Here is an 18,562-nt window from a genome sequence, read left to right as displayed (position 1 = left end):
CAGGAAATTCAAATACTAAATAGAGGGACTTGTGATCATCCCGTCCCACTTAATGTCAGGAAATAGGTTAGAATTACAAATGTCTGGTCACATGCCATAACTTGGAGTCTATTCCCAGAGTGAGGGTGGATATGTCCACTATATCAATACTGGGCATTTCCTTTGAAGTTACGTCCCTCAAAGGCCTAGTGGTCGAGGATTAGAGATAGCCAAGTGACACACTGGATGTTGGGCTGTAAAGCTCAGTGAACACCACCTTGACATATTTTTCATTATGCCTGGGGACACCATTGTCATAGAGTTGGGTGCTGTCAGATGTGGACACTGCAGAATGCCAGAGGACAAGTTGCCATGCTGCAACATCCTGTCTCAGCTGAGAAGATCAAGCTCACCACCATGAATAATGACAGGAAGGGAAAAGTATGCAAATATCGACATTGCTCTTTGTGATGAGAGTTGTCTATTAGATCTCCAGCTACACAAGGTAAAAAGAGATTCTATCTAAGATCCAGACCCAACCATTTGATACTAACCACTTCTGAAGATTGCCATCCGTGACAGGTTTAGGAATCCAGCAGCCAGTCACTAGGGAGGGAAATACTGAAGCAGAATGTCATATATCCTGCTACATATTTCCTACAATGGAAGCAGCACCTCCAGATACAGATGTACATGAAGCATTTCAAAGAAAACCCTCTGAGACTGGATATTGTGCTCTAGTTTATGTAATATACTTTAGGACAGCTGTGTTGGGAAACCAAATCCTTGCTTTACAGACATAACAAATGTACTCATTGTGGGAAAGATGTCCTTTACTCCCCCCCACCATCTCCACAAGCAGATAACTACTACATGGAACACATATCAGATATTTCCACTCCTATTTAATGTTCATTATCAACAGTTTTTGCTTTTGAAAATTCTCTGAGAACACTAATCAGATTTTAAATCAAAACAGCTTGCTGTCTGGTAGGGCCAACAGAACTGGTCGATGTATTTAATAAAACTTTATGTACAAAGCAGCAGTATCCATGAACTTAATGGTCAGAATATAGAGTCTACAGGGGTAATTTTTATTATAATTTATAGCGAGATTACCCATACTCTACAGTTTTCAGATTTTATTGAGATTTTTATGAGTCTATGTGGCTGCAGCAGTTAACTGCACTAGACATAGCAATGGTTCATAGTGAATGGGAACTGGCATCCTCATACATATTATGTCACTAATCTACCATAAGATATTAATTGCCATTGTCCAATCTAAGGCATTATTTAAAATCATTTCACAAGTAAAATAATTTGCTATAACTTAATAATAGGGGTGTGTATATGCCTATGGACGTATGTAATGTATGCACATATTTATGTATCTCCATCCATCTGTGTGTATATATATATACACACATACACACATCATATATACACAGATGGATGGAGATACATAAATATGTGCATATATATATATATAGATATATAGACATAAACACGAACACTGATTTTTCTTTAAACAAAGGACTTTTTTCATTTTAAACTGTCTGAAGTCATAAAACTCTCTCTCGTCTATATGAAACCGAACTACTGAAGCTATTAAGATCTTAATCACACCAATCATCTAATATACAAATACTCCATCACCATCATAAAACAAACCAGAGAAAATAACAAGAAAAAATATACTCAGGGAATAACCTGAACAACATATAGCAGAGGAACTATAAGGCAGTAAGAGATTCAAGTGTATAACTAACACACTTCAAGAATCCACCGGTACATAAGTTACTTTGGCCCCCCAGAAAATTTGCAGTAATTTGGTCCAAATGACACTAAAATTTAGAGGTGTATCAAACAGAAAATTAAGGGAACAGAAGGCAGAACAATTGTACCGGGGTCCTCAGTATGTAACATCTGTGTAAATAAAGTGAAATGGGAGAGGGTCGGACTCCAGCAAACATGAGGTACTGGGCCCCCAAATTTCTCTTGATGGGTCTGGTTACATATATGTTTTGTTCATATCCTAAACTGTATCAGTTATATCAAAGTAACAGCTTTGGGGCTCAGTTCTAGCTTTTTTTACTATGATGTGCGCTGATGGGGATGCAAAGTTGTAGAACCAGAGGAATTCTTCATGCCCAAAACAGGCAATGGCTAAATGCCTCAAGGCATATTCAGCAGTCCTCCTATACTTGCTAAATGAAGAATTAGAGTGTATCCCTCCCTGCCACCCCCCAAAAACAACAACAAACTGTCTCCAGGTGCTAGCAAATATGGTATAGGAAGGAATGAGATATAGACATGTCTCCTCCCTTTCAGACCTGGTAGCGGGAACTGGAAAGCCGGGCAGACTCAAGTAGGGAGAAGCACCCAGCATCTTCACTCCTCCTACTGAGCGTGGAGTGAACATTCTGGTGCCAGCTGCCCTGCAGGACTGGTACAGCACCAAACACTCTATTGGTGCCAAACAAACAATAAATGTAAGAATGAAATATAGTCTTTAAGAGGTCAGAATGTTTTGAACAAATGAATTAGTAGTTCCAGATGGGACAAAACCAAATTAGACATTGGCAAGTCTTTAGTATTTATTTTAAAATTAAAATTAAAGTCTTGTGCTGTAGGAGTCATCATACTTAAGTATGATTATTTTATTCTGCTTCCCTTAAAAATAGCCTCTGTCTCAAATGCATGATAAAACATATTTTGTCCTACCAATGTTTTAGTTCCTTCATTCCAGAAGAATTGCTATTTCTCTGGATTCTTAAATAAATGAAGCTTCTACATTAATGTGAATTCCATCTTAGGACATAAGTCTCTTCTCTTTCTGTTTCACTCTGTGGCTAGTCACTGCCATTCGTTTGCTCCTTTCCCAGAACCATTGATGGTTCTGCCAAACAAAGCAGGGGGTGTATTCAGCTTGCAAACGTTTTAGATATTCAGTAAATGCGTAGGAGGAAGCTTGGGTGGAGTGTGTTCACCCTCAATGGATTTTTGTGCACACCCAAAAGAAAAAAAAAAAGCAGATAAACTCCACCCTGTTGGAAAACAGGTCAAAACTAACAGTGAATGGAGATGCAGAGACACAGAAAAATCAATCTTCCCACATAAAGCAACAAACACAGTTTATACAGACCTATATTACCTGACCTTTAGAGTCATGGTACAAATTGAATAGTCCTTAATGTTGAGTTTCTAACTTTATAGTATAAACTGCTACTTAAGACAAACAGTCTCCTATGGAGTGCATCCTTAATAGCTTAAAAGACTCTATTACCAACTTACCGGTGAGTAAAAATAGTCTAGTATGGGGAATTTCCTACTGTAAATATAGGGAATACCTACCCAAACTAGTAATGTTTTTCTTACTGATTAATATCTTAGCTACTGGAGAACATATAAAAGACAACTTTTTAAATACATGTGGAGTACGTTCCTCATATGATGTAATAAGATGCAACAGAGGTACTCCTGAGATGGGCCTAAAATACACTATAAACACACACACAATTACATGATCCCCCGAATGTTCCTCCTCTGCATTCCCTAGGGGGTGTGCCCCACAGTTTGGGGACCACTGTCTTATATCAACGGTCACCATTGCTGAACAGAAATATTTTATTCAAGTCTCTCAGGAGTCTTTAATACGTTGGAATGCTTTATTTACTCCTGAGGGAATTCCGCACTAAAAAATGAAAAATTCTGCATAAAAATAATAAAAATTCTGCACACAGTATTTAAATTTCTAAAAAATTCTGCAAATTTTATTTGTTTATAAATAAATATGGAGGCTCCAGCATGGCAGTGGGGCGCACAGGCTACTGGCTGCACAGAGGAGGTAGATCACCCTGCAGCCCCCTACCCTATCCCAGGACACGGACTTGATGGTGAGGCTGCACTTGACCCTGACATAGTGCAAGGGTTGGGCCTGCCCCAGAAACACGTAGGGCCCTGCCCCTACTTGCTAGGTGCACCAGGTGTGGGCAGGCAGACTCAGCCTGGCAGGATCCATGTGTGGAGGGGCTTAGTGTGGGGGGATCCAGGTGTGCAGTGAGCAGGTTTTGTGTGGGGCAATCTGGGTGCAAGTGGCACAGTGGGAGATCTGGGTGTACAGGGGCTTGTTGGGGTGGGGGGATTCCAGGTGCTGGGGCAATGGGACTCTGCAGGGGGGTTCGGGTGAAGGTGGTTGGGGCTCAGCAGAGGGGTCTGGATGCCGGGTGGGGGTCCAGATGCAAGGAGTGGAGCTTGGCAGGGGGTCCAGATGCAGGTTAATGGGGATCGGCAGGGGAGTCCAGGTGTGGGGAGTCAAGCAGGGGAGTCCAGGTGTATATGGGGTGGGACTCAGCGGGGTGGGGGTTCAAGTGCGGGAGGCTCAGTGGGGGGTGGTCTGGGTTCAGGGGTGGAGGTCTGGATGCAGGAGAGAGGGGATTGGCAGGGATCAGAATGCAGGGGCGGTGGGCCTGGGCGAGGTGGGGGTTTAGGTGTGGGGGGCTTGTCGGGGGCATTTGGGTATGGGGGGCTCTGGATGCACAGGGGTTGGGTGAATGGGGGAGCAGCTCCCCGTGGCTGAGGAGTGATGGGGGAGGGAAGCAAAGGAGGGGGTGCGGAGCACATGGGGGAGCAGCTCCCCATGGCTGAGGAGTGATGGGGGCTCGGCAGGTAGGGTGACAGGAAATCTGTGAACGCAGTGTTGCAGAATTCCCCCAGGAGTATTTATTGCATAGTAATAGTGGTCACCAAAAGCATTTCCCAAAGTTGTCGATAAAACACAATGTAGTTGTCCTAATCCTGCAGCATTTACTGAGGTAAAACATCAGTTGAAATAAAGGGGAGCTTTGCCTGAGAAAGGACTGTGGGATAGGACCCATTGGAAATAATATTCCTAACTCTATGTCTATACCTTCTTTTATTATATATAGAAAAATTGAAGTAAATTATTCAGACCTTTAGCCAGGCCACTTCACCTTGAGTGGTCCCTTGAAATATGTGTTATGCTAAACAGTCTGTTCCACCTTGTATTTAGCTGTGACATTCCGAATAAGTTTTCCTGACCGGAGGAAGAGCTCTGTGTAAGCTCAAAAGCTCATCTCTCACTAACAGAAGTTGGTCCAATAAAAGATATTACCTCACCCACCTTGTCTCTCCCTACATTAACACTGGGAAGTCACTCCCTACCCCTCAGTTTATCAAGGTGCCATCAAATATTTTTATACATCCTTATTAAGCCAACTTTTTGTTAAATAAGATTTTTTTTCTGAAACTACCTATTAATAATACAGTGTCGTTCCGTAACAGTCTGCAAAGTCTCACTAACGCCAATGGCCGGTGAGGATGCACAGCATGACTGGGTCTAAGTCAGTGTGGGTTTGATTTTTCAAACTGCTGGCCCCCTAGATGGTGCTAAGCTGCCTCAACTCCCACTGACTGCAGTAAGAGCTCAGGGCTCTAAGCACCTCTCAGGCTCAGGCTCTGCTTGCAGACCGGGACTTTTCTTCTTTGTTATAGGTAATTACTCCATGTCCCCCCCAAAAGCATGTAAATGCATAAGATAAGAGCTGAAATTTTAAAGGAGATGTCGTGTCCTAAAATGCTATATTAACACTTTTGGTGTGACAGTCAGGGCCGGCTCCAGGCACCAGCTGAGCAAGCTGGTGCGTGGGGCGGCAGATTGTTGGAGGAGGCATTCTGCCCAATCCTAGGGCAGCACGGCTGCTTTTTTTTTTCTGCTCCAGCCGCCCTGTAGGGGGCAGCGGCGCAGAGAACCAGAGTGCCCTGAAGGGCAGTCCTCTTCCTTCCCTCCCCGCCGACCAGAGCGGAGCCCTCGCGGGAGGCGGCAGGAGGCAGCGCGGCGGGAGGGGCCGTGTGGCAGTGCCCCTGCTGTAGCCCTGGCCGCTCCCTTCTCTCTCTCTCCCGCCCGCTTCCTCCCCCTTCCATCTCCAAGCCGGTCCCCCTGCACCCGTGCTCCAGCCGCGCCGCAAGTTTTTTTTTTTTTTTTCTGCTTGGTTCGGCCAAAAAGCCAGAGCCGGCCCTGGTGACAGTCAGACTAAAGCAGACACAGAAATGAGAACGCAACTTCATTTGGATACTGTATACGTTTTCAAATTTCTGTGTACTGGCCAGTAACCAGTAAAATGAATGAGTAAGTATTGGAGCAGTTCCTGTACAATGGAAACCTAAAAAAAGTTTGAATTTTAAAATTGTTTTTCAAAGGGGAATTCAGGAGTTTTGTACACACAGACACGCTTCCGCTCATTAAGTCTGTGGACACGCTATCTTTCTTTGCATTCACACCTGACTCTTAGTTTTAGAGAAAGAGTTTGAGATAATGGGGGAACATGCAAATGGGGCATTTCAGACATGCAATGAGATGGAAGATAGTGAAGATGGCACTCAAAGAGTAGTTTGCAAGATAAGGAGGAGAATCAGGACAGCAAATATTGAAGGGAAAAGAGAATTCAAGCAGAATAAGAACAGAGAAGTGTCCTGTTGACTTAGCTAGAAGGCAGCAGTTAGGAATCAGGGCAGTTTTGTTGAAAAGAAGAGAATCCAGATTGTACGGTTCAAGGGAAGAGATAGGGGAAGAAATGTAGGCGGTAGGAGCAGAGAGCACATTTCAGTGCTTGGGCAAAAGGATCATTTGGAGATGAGATGTTAGAGAGAAAGATGGGATCAAGGGAATGTTTTCTTAATATACAAAAAACAAAATGTGTTTTTAGGCAAAACAAAAGTAGCTGGATGGGCAACTGGGCACGGAGACAGAAGAAGAGGAAAAAGCACACTCAACAATAACACCTATGGGCACTGATAGAGAAAAGTATTTATTCTGCAAAGCACTTAAACAAGTGCATGTGCTTAAGTCCCAATGAAGTCAACAGGACTTCAGCCATGTGCTTAAGCACTTTCCTGAATTGGGCCTAGTAACACTAATGCTACTTTTGACTTGGATAAATGCAAGGCATAAAGAATGTACAGATTAAGAGCCAGATTCTGCCACTGACAATTGCTCATGTTAACTGAGAGAAGAATTGATCTCTAAACATTTCTTTTTACATTTATATAAATGATCAACCATCAGGTGAAAGTTGAAGGCACACACAAATTTTAGATAATTCTGAATCTGTGTGTCTCATTCATTTGACTGGAGGATATTGGCACCAGTTTAATTTGCAGAGCAATGCCCTTTTATTATAAGTATATATTTATTACATATGTTAACTCAAAAAGCTCATCATTGAATTTAAACTATGATATGCATATATGAAATTAAAGTTTAGCTGTCAATTTATGCAAAATATATTGTTTATTGCCTTTCTTATTTGTATTGGTTTACATAACAAAAAAAGAAAAAACATGCCAGAAAGAGCTAACAAAGAATGGCTACCTATTTTGGATTGTTACCATTATCCTTTTATTATAATTATTCAAATTAACTTGTACATTTCTATCAGAAGTATCAGTGACAGCAGAAAGGGTGCAGCTGAAGAGAAAAAAATTAAAGGACAGCTTAATCCCTTCTTTTTCTCTAGCTGTACATTCAGAGGTGCAGTGGTGCTGGGTAATGATCTCTGCCAATAATAGCACAAAGGAGAGGTTGTCAGGGTAGCTCAGTATGTCTGCATCTGAAGCTTGTGGGCTGAAATCCCTACAGTACACTAAATTCTGGAATTTTGCTGGTGAACGGGGGTAGTGAGTTTCCACTCTCACAAACTGGGAAAGTACTGACTACAGATGTAGTTGTAACTATTGCCAGTTACCACCTTTGAAAAGTAAACCAACAGTTTCTGTACCCAAGGACAATATTCGTCAAGCTCAAGGTCAGATTCAGCTCAATCCCAATGCAAAACTCCAAAACAAAACATCAAATCAAGATTATTTATTTTACAACTATTTTATAGTATGTTGCACCATGCTACTTTCATTTATCATTTTTTACATAATGGCACAGGGCCCTAAAATTATGTCATTGTATAAAGTGTAATAAAATGTCTTAACCCACCATCATTTCCAGTTTCAGAACAAAAACCAGATATGTTCTGAGTTAGTTTTGCATGTTCTGAGCCTATAAAGAGGATAAGTTCCATTTTTGCAAGAGGCTTGGCTGGTTGACTTCCATACTAAAGCTAGGGGACTGAGGCAATGGGAGGGGAAAAACAAAGATTTATGAACAACATGATGCTACTAAAAAACATAAAACCCCACCATTGCCAACAAACGTAATATTATTACACCAGAAATAGACAGAAGAGTCAAAAGAAACAATCTTTTGGGAATGACTGCATGAATCTCTTAATTAAGCAATAATAAACTCTAGGGATGTTATAAAGCATAATGCTAAATGCTTTTCTGTCTCATGAGCCCTGAAAGTGAGATTAGCTATTAATACTCTCCCCTGCAGCTTGGAGCAATAGGTCATTTTGGGGGGGGGGGGGGGGGGGGAAGATGTGACCATGTTCTATTTATCAACATGCAATGATCTTTGCCTCTAGCCTCCCTCATGTTCCTACCATTGCCACTAACATTTCTTGGTCCATTGTGCTTATAAAGCACCAATCACCATAGTATCTAGGCGGGCCGCAGGTTGCCCGCCACTGATACACACATGTATTTTCTGTGTTCTTCCGTCCACCTTTTTCCTGTCTCCCTTTCTCCTCACATCTCATCAAAACTACTCCTCTTCTGCTCTCCCAATTCCTAATATTTTCTCCTCTCCTATAACTTCAGTGTCATCTTCTTGCTCTCTGCCTTTGCCCTTACAACTCTTTTCCACTCTCATTTTCCTCGTCTTTGGAGATCTTTCTCAATACAGGCCAACCGTTCAGCCCGCACTCTCCTTCTCATGCATTCTCTCCTACTTTCATGCTTGCATCTTGGGTTTTATTTCCGTAAAACTGATTAGCACCATTCACATCCCCTGTTTTCTCCTTCCATTCTACTGTTCATTCCAACAGAAACAACCTGAGGCAGGGTCTCCCACTGGCCCTCCTTAGGCTGAATGAAACCTGGTTCTATACCTTCCACTCTGCATCTGTCACTGGTTTTTGCTTTGGAGGCCTTTCCTTCTCATATTGCTGCAACAGCGCTGTTCTCAAACTGAACCTCTCTCTCTTTTGCCTCACTCCTTTGCCTTTCTTAGGTCCATTCCAACTAGCGGTTTTCTCCCTGTCCTTCTGAGTGGCTTTTTACTATTTCCCCATCTTCCTATTCCCTAATTTCAGTGCCAGGCACTCAAATACCAAAGTGATGATTATTAGTCATGATGGACAAAATTATCTCTGGTGCCACTCTATTGAATCCAATTAAGTTACACCAGGGATGAATCTGGCCCCATCTGTTCTTTTGTTTTAAGGTTTCTTAAACTTTGTGGTAAAATAAGCTTCAGCAGATGAAAAAAAATAGGTTTATAAAGTTAACAGCATTTTCAAAAGAACTGTTATTCAGCTACCACAGGTTCATTTATGCTTTACAATGTTTCAAATGAGCCTGGGATATGCAAAGCCAACTTGTCTTACCTTTAACATGGCTTCTCCCATCCTCCAACAGCGGTACTACTATAGTGTTGTTCATATTTCCAGGTGATCTCACAGCTGTGTAGACTACAGGTACCGACTGCACTACCACTGGAATGCGGTGCACATGACTCACTTTGTTGGACTGTAAGTTCATGGGGCTTGAAGGTGGTACTGGATGGATTATGTGCAAAAACTGCTGGCCTCCAACACCAGATGCAGAGGCCACAAGAGGGCCTGGAGTTAATACTGATGGCACAGATGCCGCTGAAGATACTGATGTTATTACCGTAGGGGAGGAAGCTGGCCGACTAGAAGAAGAAGAAGTTGAAGTAGAAGAAGGAGAGGAGGCTGATGCTGTCATGGAAACCGGTGAAGATGAGGCTGCTATAGGGGATGACCTGGCTTTGTTTATTGACAAGTCCACTGGTTCAGTTTGTGTTTGGAAATGGTCTGTAGATAATGAATCCTCTGGGGGATCTGCCTTCATGTTATTTAACAACAAGGGTACAGCTTCCATGTCTGGATAGTTGTGGACGTTTGGAGACTGTGGGGGAAAAAAGGAACATGTTTATATTTTTAGTCACTGATATTAAATATTGGGCTAAGACAATTTAAACATTTAATTGATCATGCACATTTAACATGCAGTTCACACTTGGTTCTTAAGGCCACTGGAGATTTGTTTCTGTTCAATGTGGCAGCTCATGGCTGAAGGGGCAAAACATCAAGTATGAGGTGAAAAATATGCGTACTTCATCAGCAATATAAAATCCAACTAATATTTCCACATAATTGAATTGGAACAACATTTCTCTACTAGCTTACCATTAATAGTAGACAGTATTTGATTCCAGATTGCAACACTGCAAAATGACGTGTAAAAAGCAATTGATGGGCTTTTTCAGACCTCACTTAATCTAATAAAACTCTTTCATACAAAAATACAATTAGTAACCTTTCTGTGTGTTTCTTCTACAACCAGGCGGCTCAGAATACAGCCTCATAATCTCTAGAATGCTAGATATCTCAGAAAATCATTGCTGACGAGCTAATAAGAAATGTCCAAAATCCATTGTTTCAGACACACTAAGTATCATACAATAAATTAATCCTCTACTGAGTTTTTAGAATTAAACTATGTTAGATTTTTTGTTGAAGGCTTTTCCATTGCTATTTCGAGCAAAAAACAAAACAAAAACAAAAACAAAAAAACCCCAACAAATTCCAGGACACCAAGAAGATATAATGTGAAAGAAAAGTAGCAACATTTAAAATAAAGTAAAATAATAATATGAGTATAATAATAACAATCTGATCATAATGGGAAACCTTACACCTGAAATTCCTAAATATGAAAATATGAGATATTCTAAAAGCCCCTGTCCATTCCAGGAAAGGAATATTTGGGGAGTTTGATTGATCATGATCTGAACTGCATTCACCTTCATCTTCCCTCTCCCCGCCAAAAAGTTCAATGGATGAATGACAAAAATGTTTAGAGGCATTAGACTTCTGTATGTGGGAAGAGTGAAAAAATTGGGACTGTTTAGTTTAGAGTGGAAATGAATAAAGAGACATGAGACAGGTACATAAAATGATGAATTAAACCAAATGGTATAGAGAAGGCCTTCTTTTTATCCTCTCTCTCTCTCTCTCTCTCTCTCTCTCTCTCTCTCTCTCTCAGGGGGACATCTAATTAAATTGAATGGCAACAAACTATAAATTGATTAAAAGAAATACTTTCTTTATACAATACATAATCAACCTGGGGAACTCATTAGTACAAGATGATCTTGACTTTACAAGTTTAGCAGAATTCTAAAGAAGGATTAGGCATTTATATTATACTATACAGTGAAGAGTGAGGTTGGTTTTGTGGCTAAAGTGGTGCATTGGGACTAAGCAAACCTGGGTTCCAGTTCTGGCTGTGACATATGCTTCTTGTTTGATTTTAACTTAGTCTCTCGGTGCCTAAGTTCTCCACCCATAAAATGGGGATAGCAACAAGTTTTTTTTTTGCCCTCCCCATGTCCCCTTCGCATAGTTAAAAATGGTAAGATCTTTGGGACAGGGATAGTCTCTCTCTATATGTATGTATATATGTACCTCTGTATAAATGTACACCCATGCCAGTTGGGGCCGCCGCATGCTATTGTAGTACAAATAATCAAAATAATAATTATATTATATAGCTAATGAAAACATGCACAGTTCAATAGATAAGATAATTCTCTACACACTTACAGGATAGAAAATACCATGTGTCAGGGCAAACACCAATCACTGACTAACGTGGTTATAAAGAAATATTCTTAATGAAAAAAATTATTCCATAATTGTCCACTATGTACTCTTGTACCTTCCTTTGAAACATCATGCACTAGCCATCATCATCTGAACTACATGGACCACTGGTCTGGGAACTTCTATGTTGATCTTGCGGCAAGGTGGTAAGTAGTTGTAAGAATGGGACAGAGGAAAATGTATCTTTTTGACCATATAATTTACCACCTTGAATCACAGACTCAGATTTTTAGGTCAGAAGGGACCATCATGATCATCTAGTCTGACCTCCTGTACATTGCAGGCCACAGAACCTCACCCATTCCTGACACTCTACACTTTTTAGCTCTTTTACTTTAAAAAAAATGAAAACTACATACAAGATATAGAGTAGATTGGTTGCTACCACAAATCATGTCACAGAATTTGGCAAGGTTAATCTCAGAACAGGGCTCTACATTTTATTGTGGTAGTTCTGACTAGTGTTTTGAAATAGCTGGCTTGCTGAGACCCCTGCCTATCATATTGACAAGTACTGTCTCATTGTACTACCTGTTATCTATTGTCTTATACTTAGTCTGTAAATGCCTTTGGGCAAGTATTGTCTTTTTTGTTCAGTGTTTATACAGAGCCTTGTACTAATGGGGTCCTAGTTCCTGTCTTTGTCTTCTAGTGCTACGGTAATACAAATAAGTAACAATAGTAACAACAATAATGTCCATACAACTGCATTTGAAAACTTAACAAACCTCACAAGAATTTCCTAAAACAGAAATGAAAACCCTCAAAAATCAAGAGGGTTTAACCATGTCTGTACTTCAGTAAATTCAGGATCCCAATAATTCATTTTAGTATGCATTGTAAGAGACAGCAGGATGCATTTGAAGCCACTGATGCTTTGGAAATCTTGTACACGAAATAAAAATGGTACAGTCTCAAAAAGTACCCCCTATTTTGTTCGGGTGGATGGGAACACATAGCTCTGCACCACCACTCCCTGCTTGACACTGACCTACTCCAGAAAGAATCTGCCATTCTGTATGGATCTCTGTCTGCCATCGAGGACATTAATTGAGATTGCAAAAAGTTTAGATATCAGCTGTGTTTGAATTCAAATTCTAAACATTAGATCATCATTATTTTCTGGAAATGTACGGTATGAACAAACATTTTCCACTCAGAAGTATTATTCTAGCCTTAAAAAAGCAGGAACTCTTTGAATGAGAAAATGTATTTTTAAACAAGGGGGATAGCTGAATTCTCAGCATGTTATTTTTTGGCATCTTCCTAGAAATGTAATTAACTATTGCCTTCCTGTCACTGAACGATGAATTTTACAGTTACATTTAATCTACCCACTTTTTATTCAATAATGCAAACCAGAAGGGTCAGAATACCATTGCTAAAGGGATCAGAGGAAAATGTAGGTTCGGCTGTTCATTCAGCTTATGAAGAATGTCGAATGAAAAGCCAATGGGGCTCTGTTCCAGCCCTGCCTTTAGTCACCTTTATCACATGAACTGGTGATGTTGGGGCCTAGCACTGAAAAACTGTTTGACGTCTGGAAAAGCCTCTTCCCATACGGCTACACTGCCAAATTGCTGGGTGGATTTTTTTCACCTCCCATCAGGCATCCAGGGAGGTCTGGTTGGGGGGAGCGGGGAGTGTTCACTTAATTGTCACAACTTTGGCAGGTTCCAGTGAAGTTGGTGGGTTAAAAACGTCTGATGACAGATCACTGTAACTCAATGGGCTGCTTGGATATAACCCAGAGTACAACATGACATGGTGAGGGGTGTGCCTCTTTGTCTCACACAGCATTTGGCTCTACTTATCTCATAGCTCCAGCCTCCAACGTGGGGGTTCCCGGGTATGCCTGATGGTGTAGAGAGGGTATTTCTTTCATACTCACCATCAGGTTTGTAGAGCCCGGGGCCTTGGTGCTCAGTTGAAATTGGCACTGGAACAGTCCAGCTGGGTAGTTTGAAGAGTGGGTCCCCATTGGTTAAGGGTTTTTACTAAAGTTACTGCCTCTGCATTTAACAATATTATAGCGTATGTCTTGTCTCCCTTTTAAAACTTGAAATCAATACTTCCTATAGTGCTCTGCTCATAAATTTGCCAGTAACAAATACTACCTGGATCTCTATATGTATCAGTCCACTGCTACTAGATTGGAAAAAAAAGTTAATTTGACACAGCATAAAAACAAAATAAACAAAAACACCCAAAAAGCAAAAACATTATTGTGCATTTCAAGACTATTGTATAAATATGCTGGATGACACCTCATACCATGCTTTTCAAGCCTACCTACACAGAAACAGAGTTCTACTTTGTCGCCTTCCTACTCTTTCCCTGAATGTTACCTTTCCTTGCCATACTTTAGTCTATATTCTAAAGTCCTCTCCCATGACTATTCCAGTCATGTCACAACTCCTTTGAATCTCTTCCTTGGTTCTTGTCTATATCTAAAACAGGGATCGGCAACCTTTGGCATGCGGCCTGCCAGGGTAAGTACCCTGGCAGGCCGGCCCGGTTTGTTTACCTGCCGCGTCCGCAGGTTCGGCCGATCGCGGCTCCCACTGGCTGCAATTCACTGTCCCAGGTCAATGGGGGCTGCGGGAAGTGGCGCGGGCCAATGGATGTGCTGGCCACCGCTTCCCACCGCCCCCGTTGTCCTGAAGTGGCAAACCGCGGCCAGTGGGAGCTGCGATCGGCCGAACCTGCGAACGCAGGTAAACAAACCAGCCCGGCCCTCCAGGGTGCTTACCCTGGCGAGCTGCGTGCCAAAGGTTGCCGATCCCTGATCTAAACGATGTAGGGCTTATAATTTCTGCACTCCAAAGATACCTAACAGATCTGGGGAACCAGCAGAGGCTATAAACTCTGCAGGACCAGAGAGAATCTTGACTTCAGCAACCCTTCTCAGTGCTGTACAAGTTACAAGCTTCACAGGTTACTCAGCCCCAGTAAGACTGTCTACTCTTGTGGAGTTATTTTGCCCTGCCTGATGGAATTTATAAACTCAACAAAGAGCTGTCGGAATCTAAATTCCTCTTGCTCCCTGGCAGTGTTCTCACCAGGAGAAATACGTTGTTATAAGCTGCATCAAAAGTCCCTGATGAGGACAATGGAATAAACTAAGTTTAGAATTCATACAATAAACTGGCTTTGAGACAAGAAGTTAAAAAAAAAAACAAGTCAGAAAACCTCCAATTGTTTGAATTATCACATATCAAACACCTTGTCTGATTATCATCAAACTGTCCCACGTTATTCTCCACTTGCAGTGGAATTTACACGAACAGTTTCAGATAAAAGTATTTTGTTTTGGCAAAGTTAAAGGAGAGTAAAAATCAAACTTGTCCTGAAAAACAAGCCACAATGAACCACAATCAACCACTGTTGCTCCATCACAATGGGGTTCAGCCCTCTGTGCTGTCAGAATTAGGGTGGGCTTAAGTGCCATAGCTTTCACCTCTGATTTTCATGCTTGGCGGGCAAGATTTAAGTGACCAAGAATATCTTACTATGGTCTTCCTAATGCTTCACTTTCAAAAGAAAAACATACTAGATTCCAAATAAAGAAAATGACTTAGCATAGCACAAATAATTCTGCTTTAAGTAACACAATGATATACTTGGAATTCTTGTACAAGAAAAAAATGCATGTAGAAAGATTGGATTTAAGAATGTTTAATCTTATAGCTCAGTTTTCCCTCATTAAAATGGAAAATGTTCCTATTTCTTCATGCAGATGAGGGTGGAGACTTATTTAAATGAGTTCCCCAAGCTTGATGCAACTCATCCCATGAAGTAGGCAAACTTCTCCTCCTCATCCTCTCAGGTCTGGACAAGGCACTCGTGGAACAGGAAAACTCTAATACATAATCAGTTTACATGGTCTTTTGGCATTCCAAAGAGCCACATAAGTAGAGTTCAAAATAGGGTTATTCCCCACCCCTCACCAACAGCATCTCTTGTGGGCAAAACTTTTTTTGTTTAATTTAATAATTGTATGAATTAACTTTCTTTTAAAAGTAATAAAATAGATATCTTTGAAAAGGCCTTTCCATGATGGAGATGACATTCACAATACAGACAATGCATCTTACTCGAAAAGCTCCAACCAGCCAACCTTTCCCCCCGCCCCCAAAAAAACACTCTGAAACAAATCAACCTTAAAAAAGATTAAAGTAAATTAATAAAATCTAAAAATGTCAAGAACAAAATCCCTGTCCCATGAAGAGTTTTTACCACCCAAAGACAGAGACTCCATGAAGTCCACTGGAGACTTTGCTAAAGCTACTGATTTTATCTGAAAGGTACCCAGATGGGTATAGAATAAGATACATAAGTCCAATTCAGACACCCATTTTTGAAAACTTAGCTTAAGTTTTAATATGCTCTAAAACTACCAAGTGAACAGTCTTTTGTGTTTGTTCACTTAAGGCTGCTGCCTCAAGTGTTTTTAGGATGGCAGAACGGCTTCGTTTAGATTCATTACCTAAATGATCACACTTAAAGAAAAGCAAAACCCAGAAAGCTGTGTCTGTCTTATACTCTTTTTGCTTTTCATTGGCAGAGTAAAATAAAAAATGGTTCACAAAAAGTTAACACAAAACAAAGATCTACATTTTTTCCAACTTCCATTTGCAAATTTAATAGCTATTGGATAGAGAAAATTTTATAGTCCTCTTCTCTGGGGCTGATTCACTGTTACCTATGCACCTTGTGCAGTCATTTACAATAGGCAGAATGAATGCAAAATGATGCTAAATGCTACCAAATCCATCACTTTGCACTGGTGTGAATGACTACATAGGGTTCAGGGCAACATAGACTCGGGCCCATTAAGCTCAGACAGAGCTAAATTTTACTACTACACCTTTAAGAGTGCAACGTTTTTTACCGTATGGTCATATGATCAAATATAATATTCATTTAAATAATGTTGTGCAGGCAAGGATCTAATGAGCTTTACAAATATTACCTGTGAAGTAGGTTAATAGTATTATTCCTATTATACAAACATGGAAATTGTGGCACACAAGGCCAGATCATCAGCTGAAGTAAGTGGTCATAACTCCAAGGAGCTACCATGATTTCTACAAATTAAGGACCTGCCCTAAAGGATTTAAAGGAAAAAAATTCAAATGCAGATGCTTCAAGTTAGAAACATAAAATCTAAATTATTATTAGATTCTAATAGCACTCACGGTGTGCTAGGTAACTTACACAAAGGAAATTATCCCTGCCCCAAAGAGTTTATAATCTAAGACAAACAACGTGAAAAGGGTGGGAGAGAGGGATATAATTTAAATATGTACATGTTTTGTACACATTTTGTATACGTTATACAGACTTCTAAAAATTAAGTACACATTAATAACCTGGCAATTCTACTTAGGTATCAGGCTGCAGCCCGATCCCGAATGTCTACAAGCCTGAATCAGCTGGCACAGATCAGCTGAAAGTGTCTAATTGCAGTATAGACATACCCCAAGTTGTCAAACTAAGTACTAAAGCTTGAAAATTTTGGTCTGAAGTAATTTACCTTAGGTCATATTACAGTCATAGAGCTGTGGCAGAACCGAAGTATTATCTGTATAGTGTTGTCACCTAAAGTCTGCAGATAGATACTGGGCCCCATTGTGCTAGGGTCTGTGTATGTGTACCCCTAGGAGGCAGAGACTGGAGTTCCCTGTGCTAGGCTCTGTGCACATTACACTGTACCCTTAGATGGGTTATTAGCTGCAGGTATTGAACCCGTGACCTCTGGCTCTAAAAGCTAAGAGACTCAGCTCTCTTGGTCAAGGCTACAGCACGTTGATCAACCCAGCCTCTAGAGGGGGCCAGAGTGCCATGCTGAGTAAATGGTTACATACACATATATAACTAAATAAAATGTAATACAATAAAATTCACTGTCCCAAAGAGCTTATAGTCTACTGCATGATAAGAGCCAACAGATGGAGAAAACACATTGTGGAAGGTCAATGTAACAGTGAAACTAGAATATTAAGCAGTTGCCTCAGCTTAATACTTGTTTGATTTCAAAATGGATGCTTTGAGCTCTGAATATTTAGAAATAAAATTGTCATTATTGGTATGGTTCTTGAGCAAAAACCAAACAGAGCACACATGCTGTGTATTGCAAATGGCTCTTGTGTACAGCTTCGTTTTTATAAAGCTTGTTTATATAAAGTATATAATGGAGATACTTTAATAGTATTAACACGCATACATCATACATATATACATGCAAATATAAAATATAGGCATGTTAATACTATTAGAGCATTTCCATGACCCTGCTATTTCAGGACTGTTCTTTGCAATACAGCTTTGTTTATATGTATGTAGGACCTACAGAAAAAGATGCAATTTAAAAAGAACCTAGTCAGAGATGGGAAGATTGAGTTTAAAACTAACCATGCATAAAACAGGAGGATGACATCAAAGTTTCCTGGTATGAATAATTTAAACTACTTGATAATATTGCTTTTACTTATCCTTATCTTTTCTATTCACACTAAGGTATTATTATTAAGGTATTATATACAAATTAGGCTCTGACATCATACTGTTACAGCAACAGAAAAGAACATATGCCACAATTACAACATATCTTTGGCAACAGCTCAGACTTGGAGATGGGAGAAGTGGTTTAGAAGGAAAAGAGATCACTTTCCAAATAGCATTAATTTTTAAACACAAGTTTAACAGTGAACACAAATACATTTCATTTTCAAATTACTTCTGTTTAAATAATA

At 40.4% G+C, this 18,562-nt stretch overlaps 1 protein-coding gene across 19 annotated transcripts in view; it reads right to left on the bottom strand.

Moving 5' to 3' along the window:
• KLF12 (KLF transcription factor 12) overlaps nucleotides 1-18,562 on the bottom strand; it is a 345,970-nt gene that overhangs the window by 103,887 nt on the left and 223,521 nt on the right. For all 19 annotated transcript variants that reach the window (XM_065581116.1, XM_008178564.4, XM_065581117.1 and 16 more), the window contains one exon: nucleotides 9,501-10,044. In XM_065581116.1, coding sequence (XP_065437188.1) covers nucleotides 9,501-10,044 — 544 coding nt within the window. The remainder of the gene's footprint in view (nucleotides 1-9,500; nucleotides 10,045-18,562) is intronic.

This window comes from Chrysemys picta, chromosome 1 (assembly GCF_011386835.1).
Source record: "Chrysemys picta bellii isolate R12L10 chromosome 1, ASM1138683v2, whole genome shotgun sequence".
Classification (NCBI taxonomy): Eukaryota; Metazoa; Chordata; order Testudines; family Emydidae; genus Chrysemys; species Chrysemys picta.
This window is presented reverse-complemented; position numbering and strand designations above follow the sequence as displayed.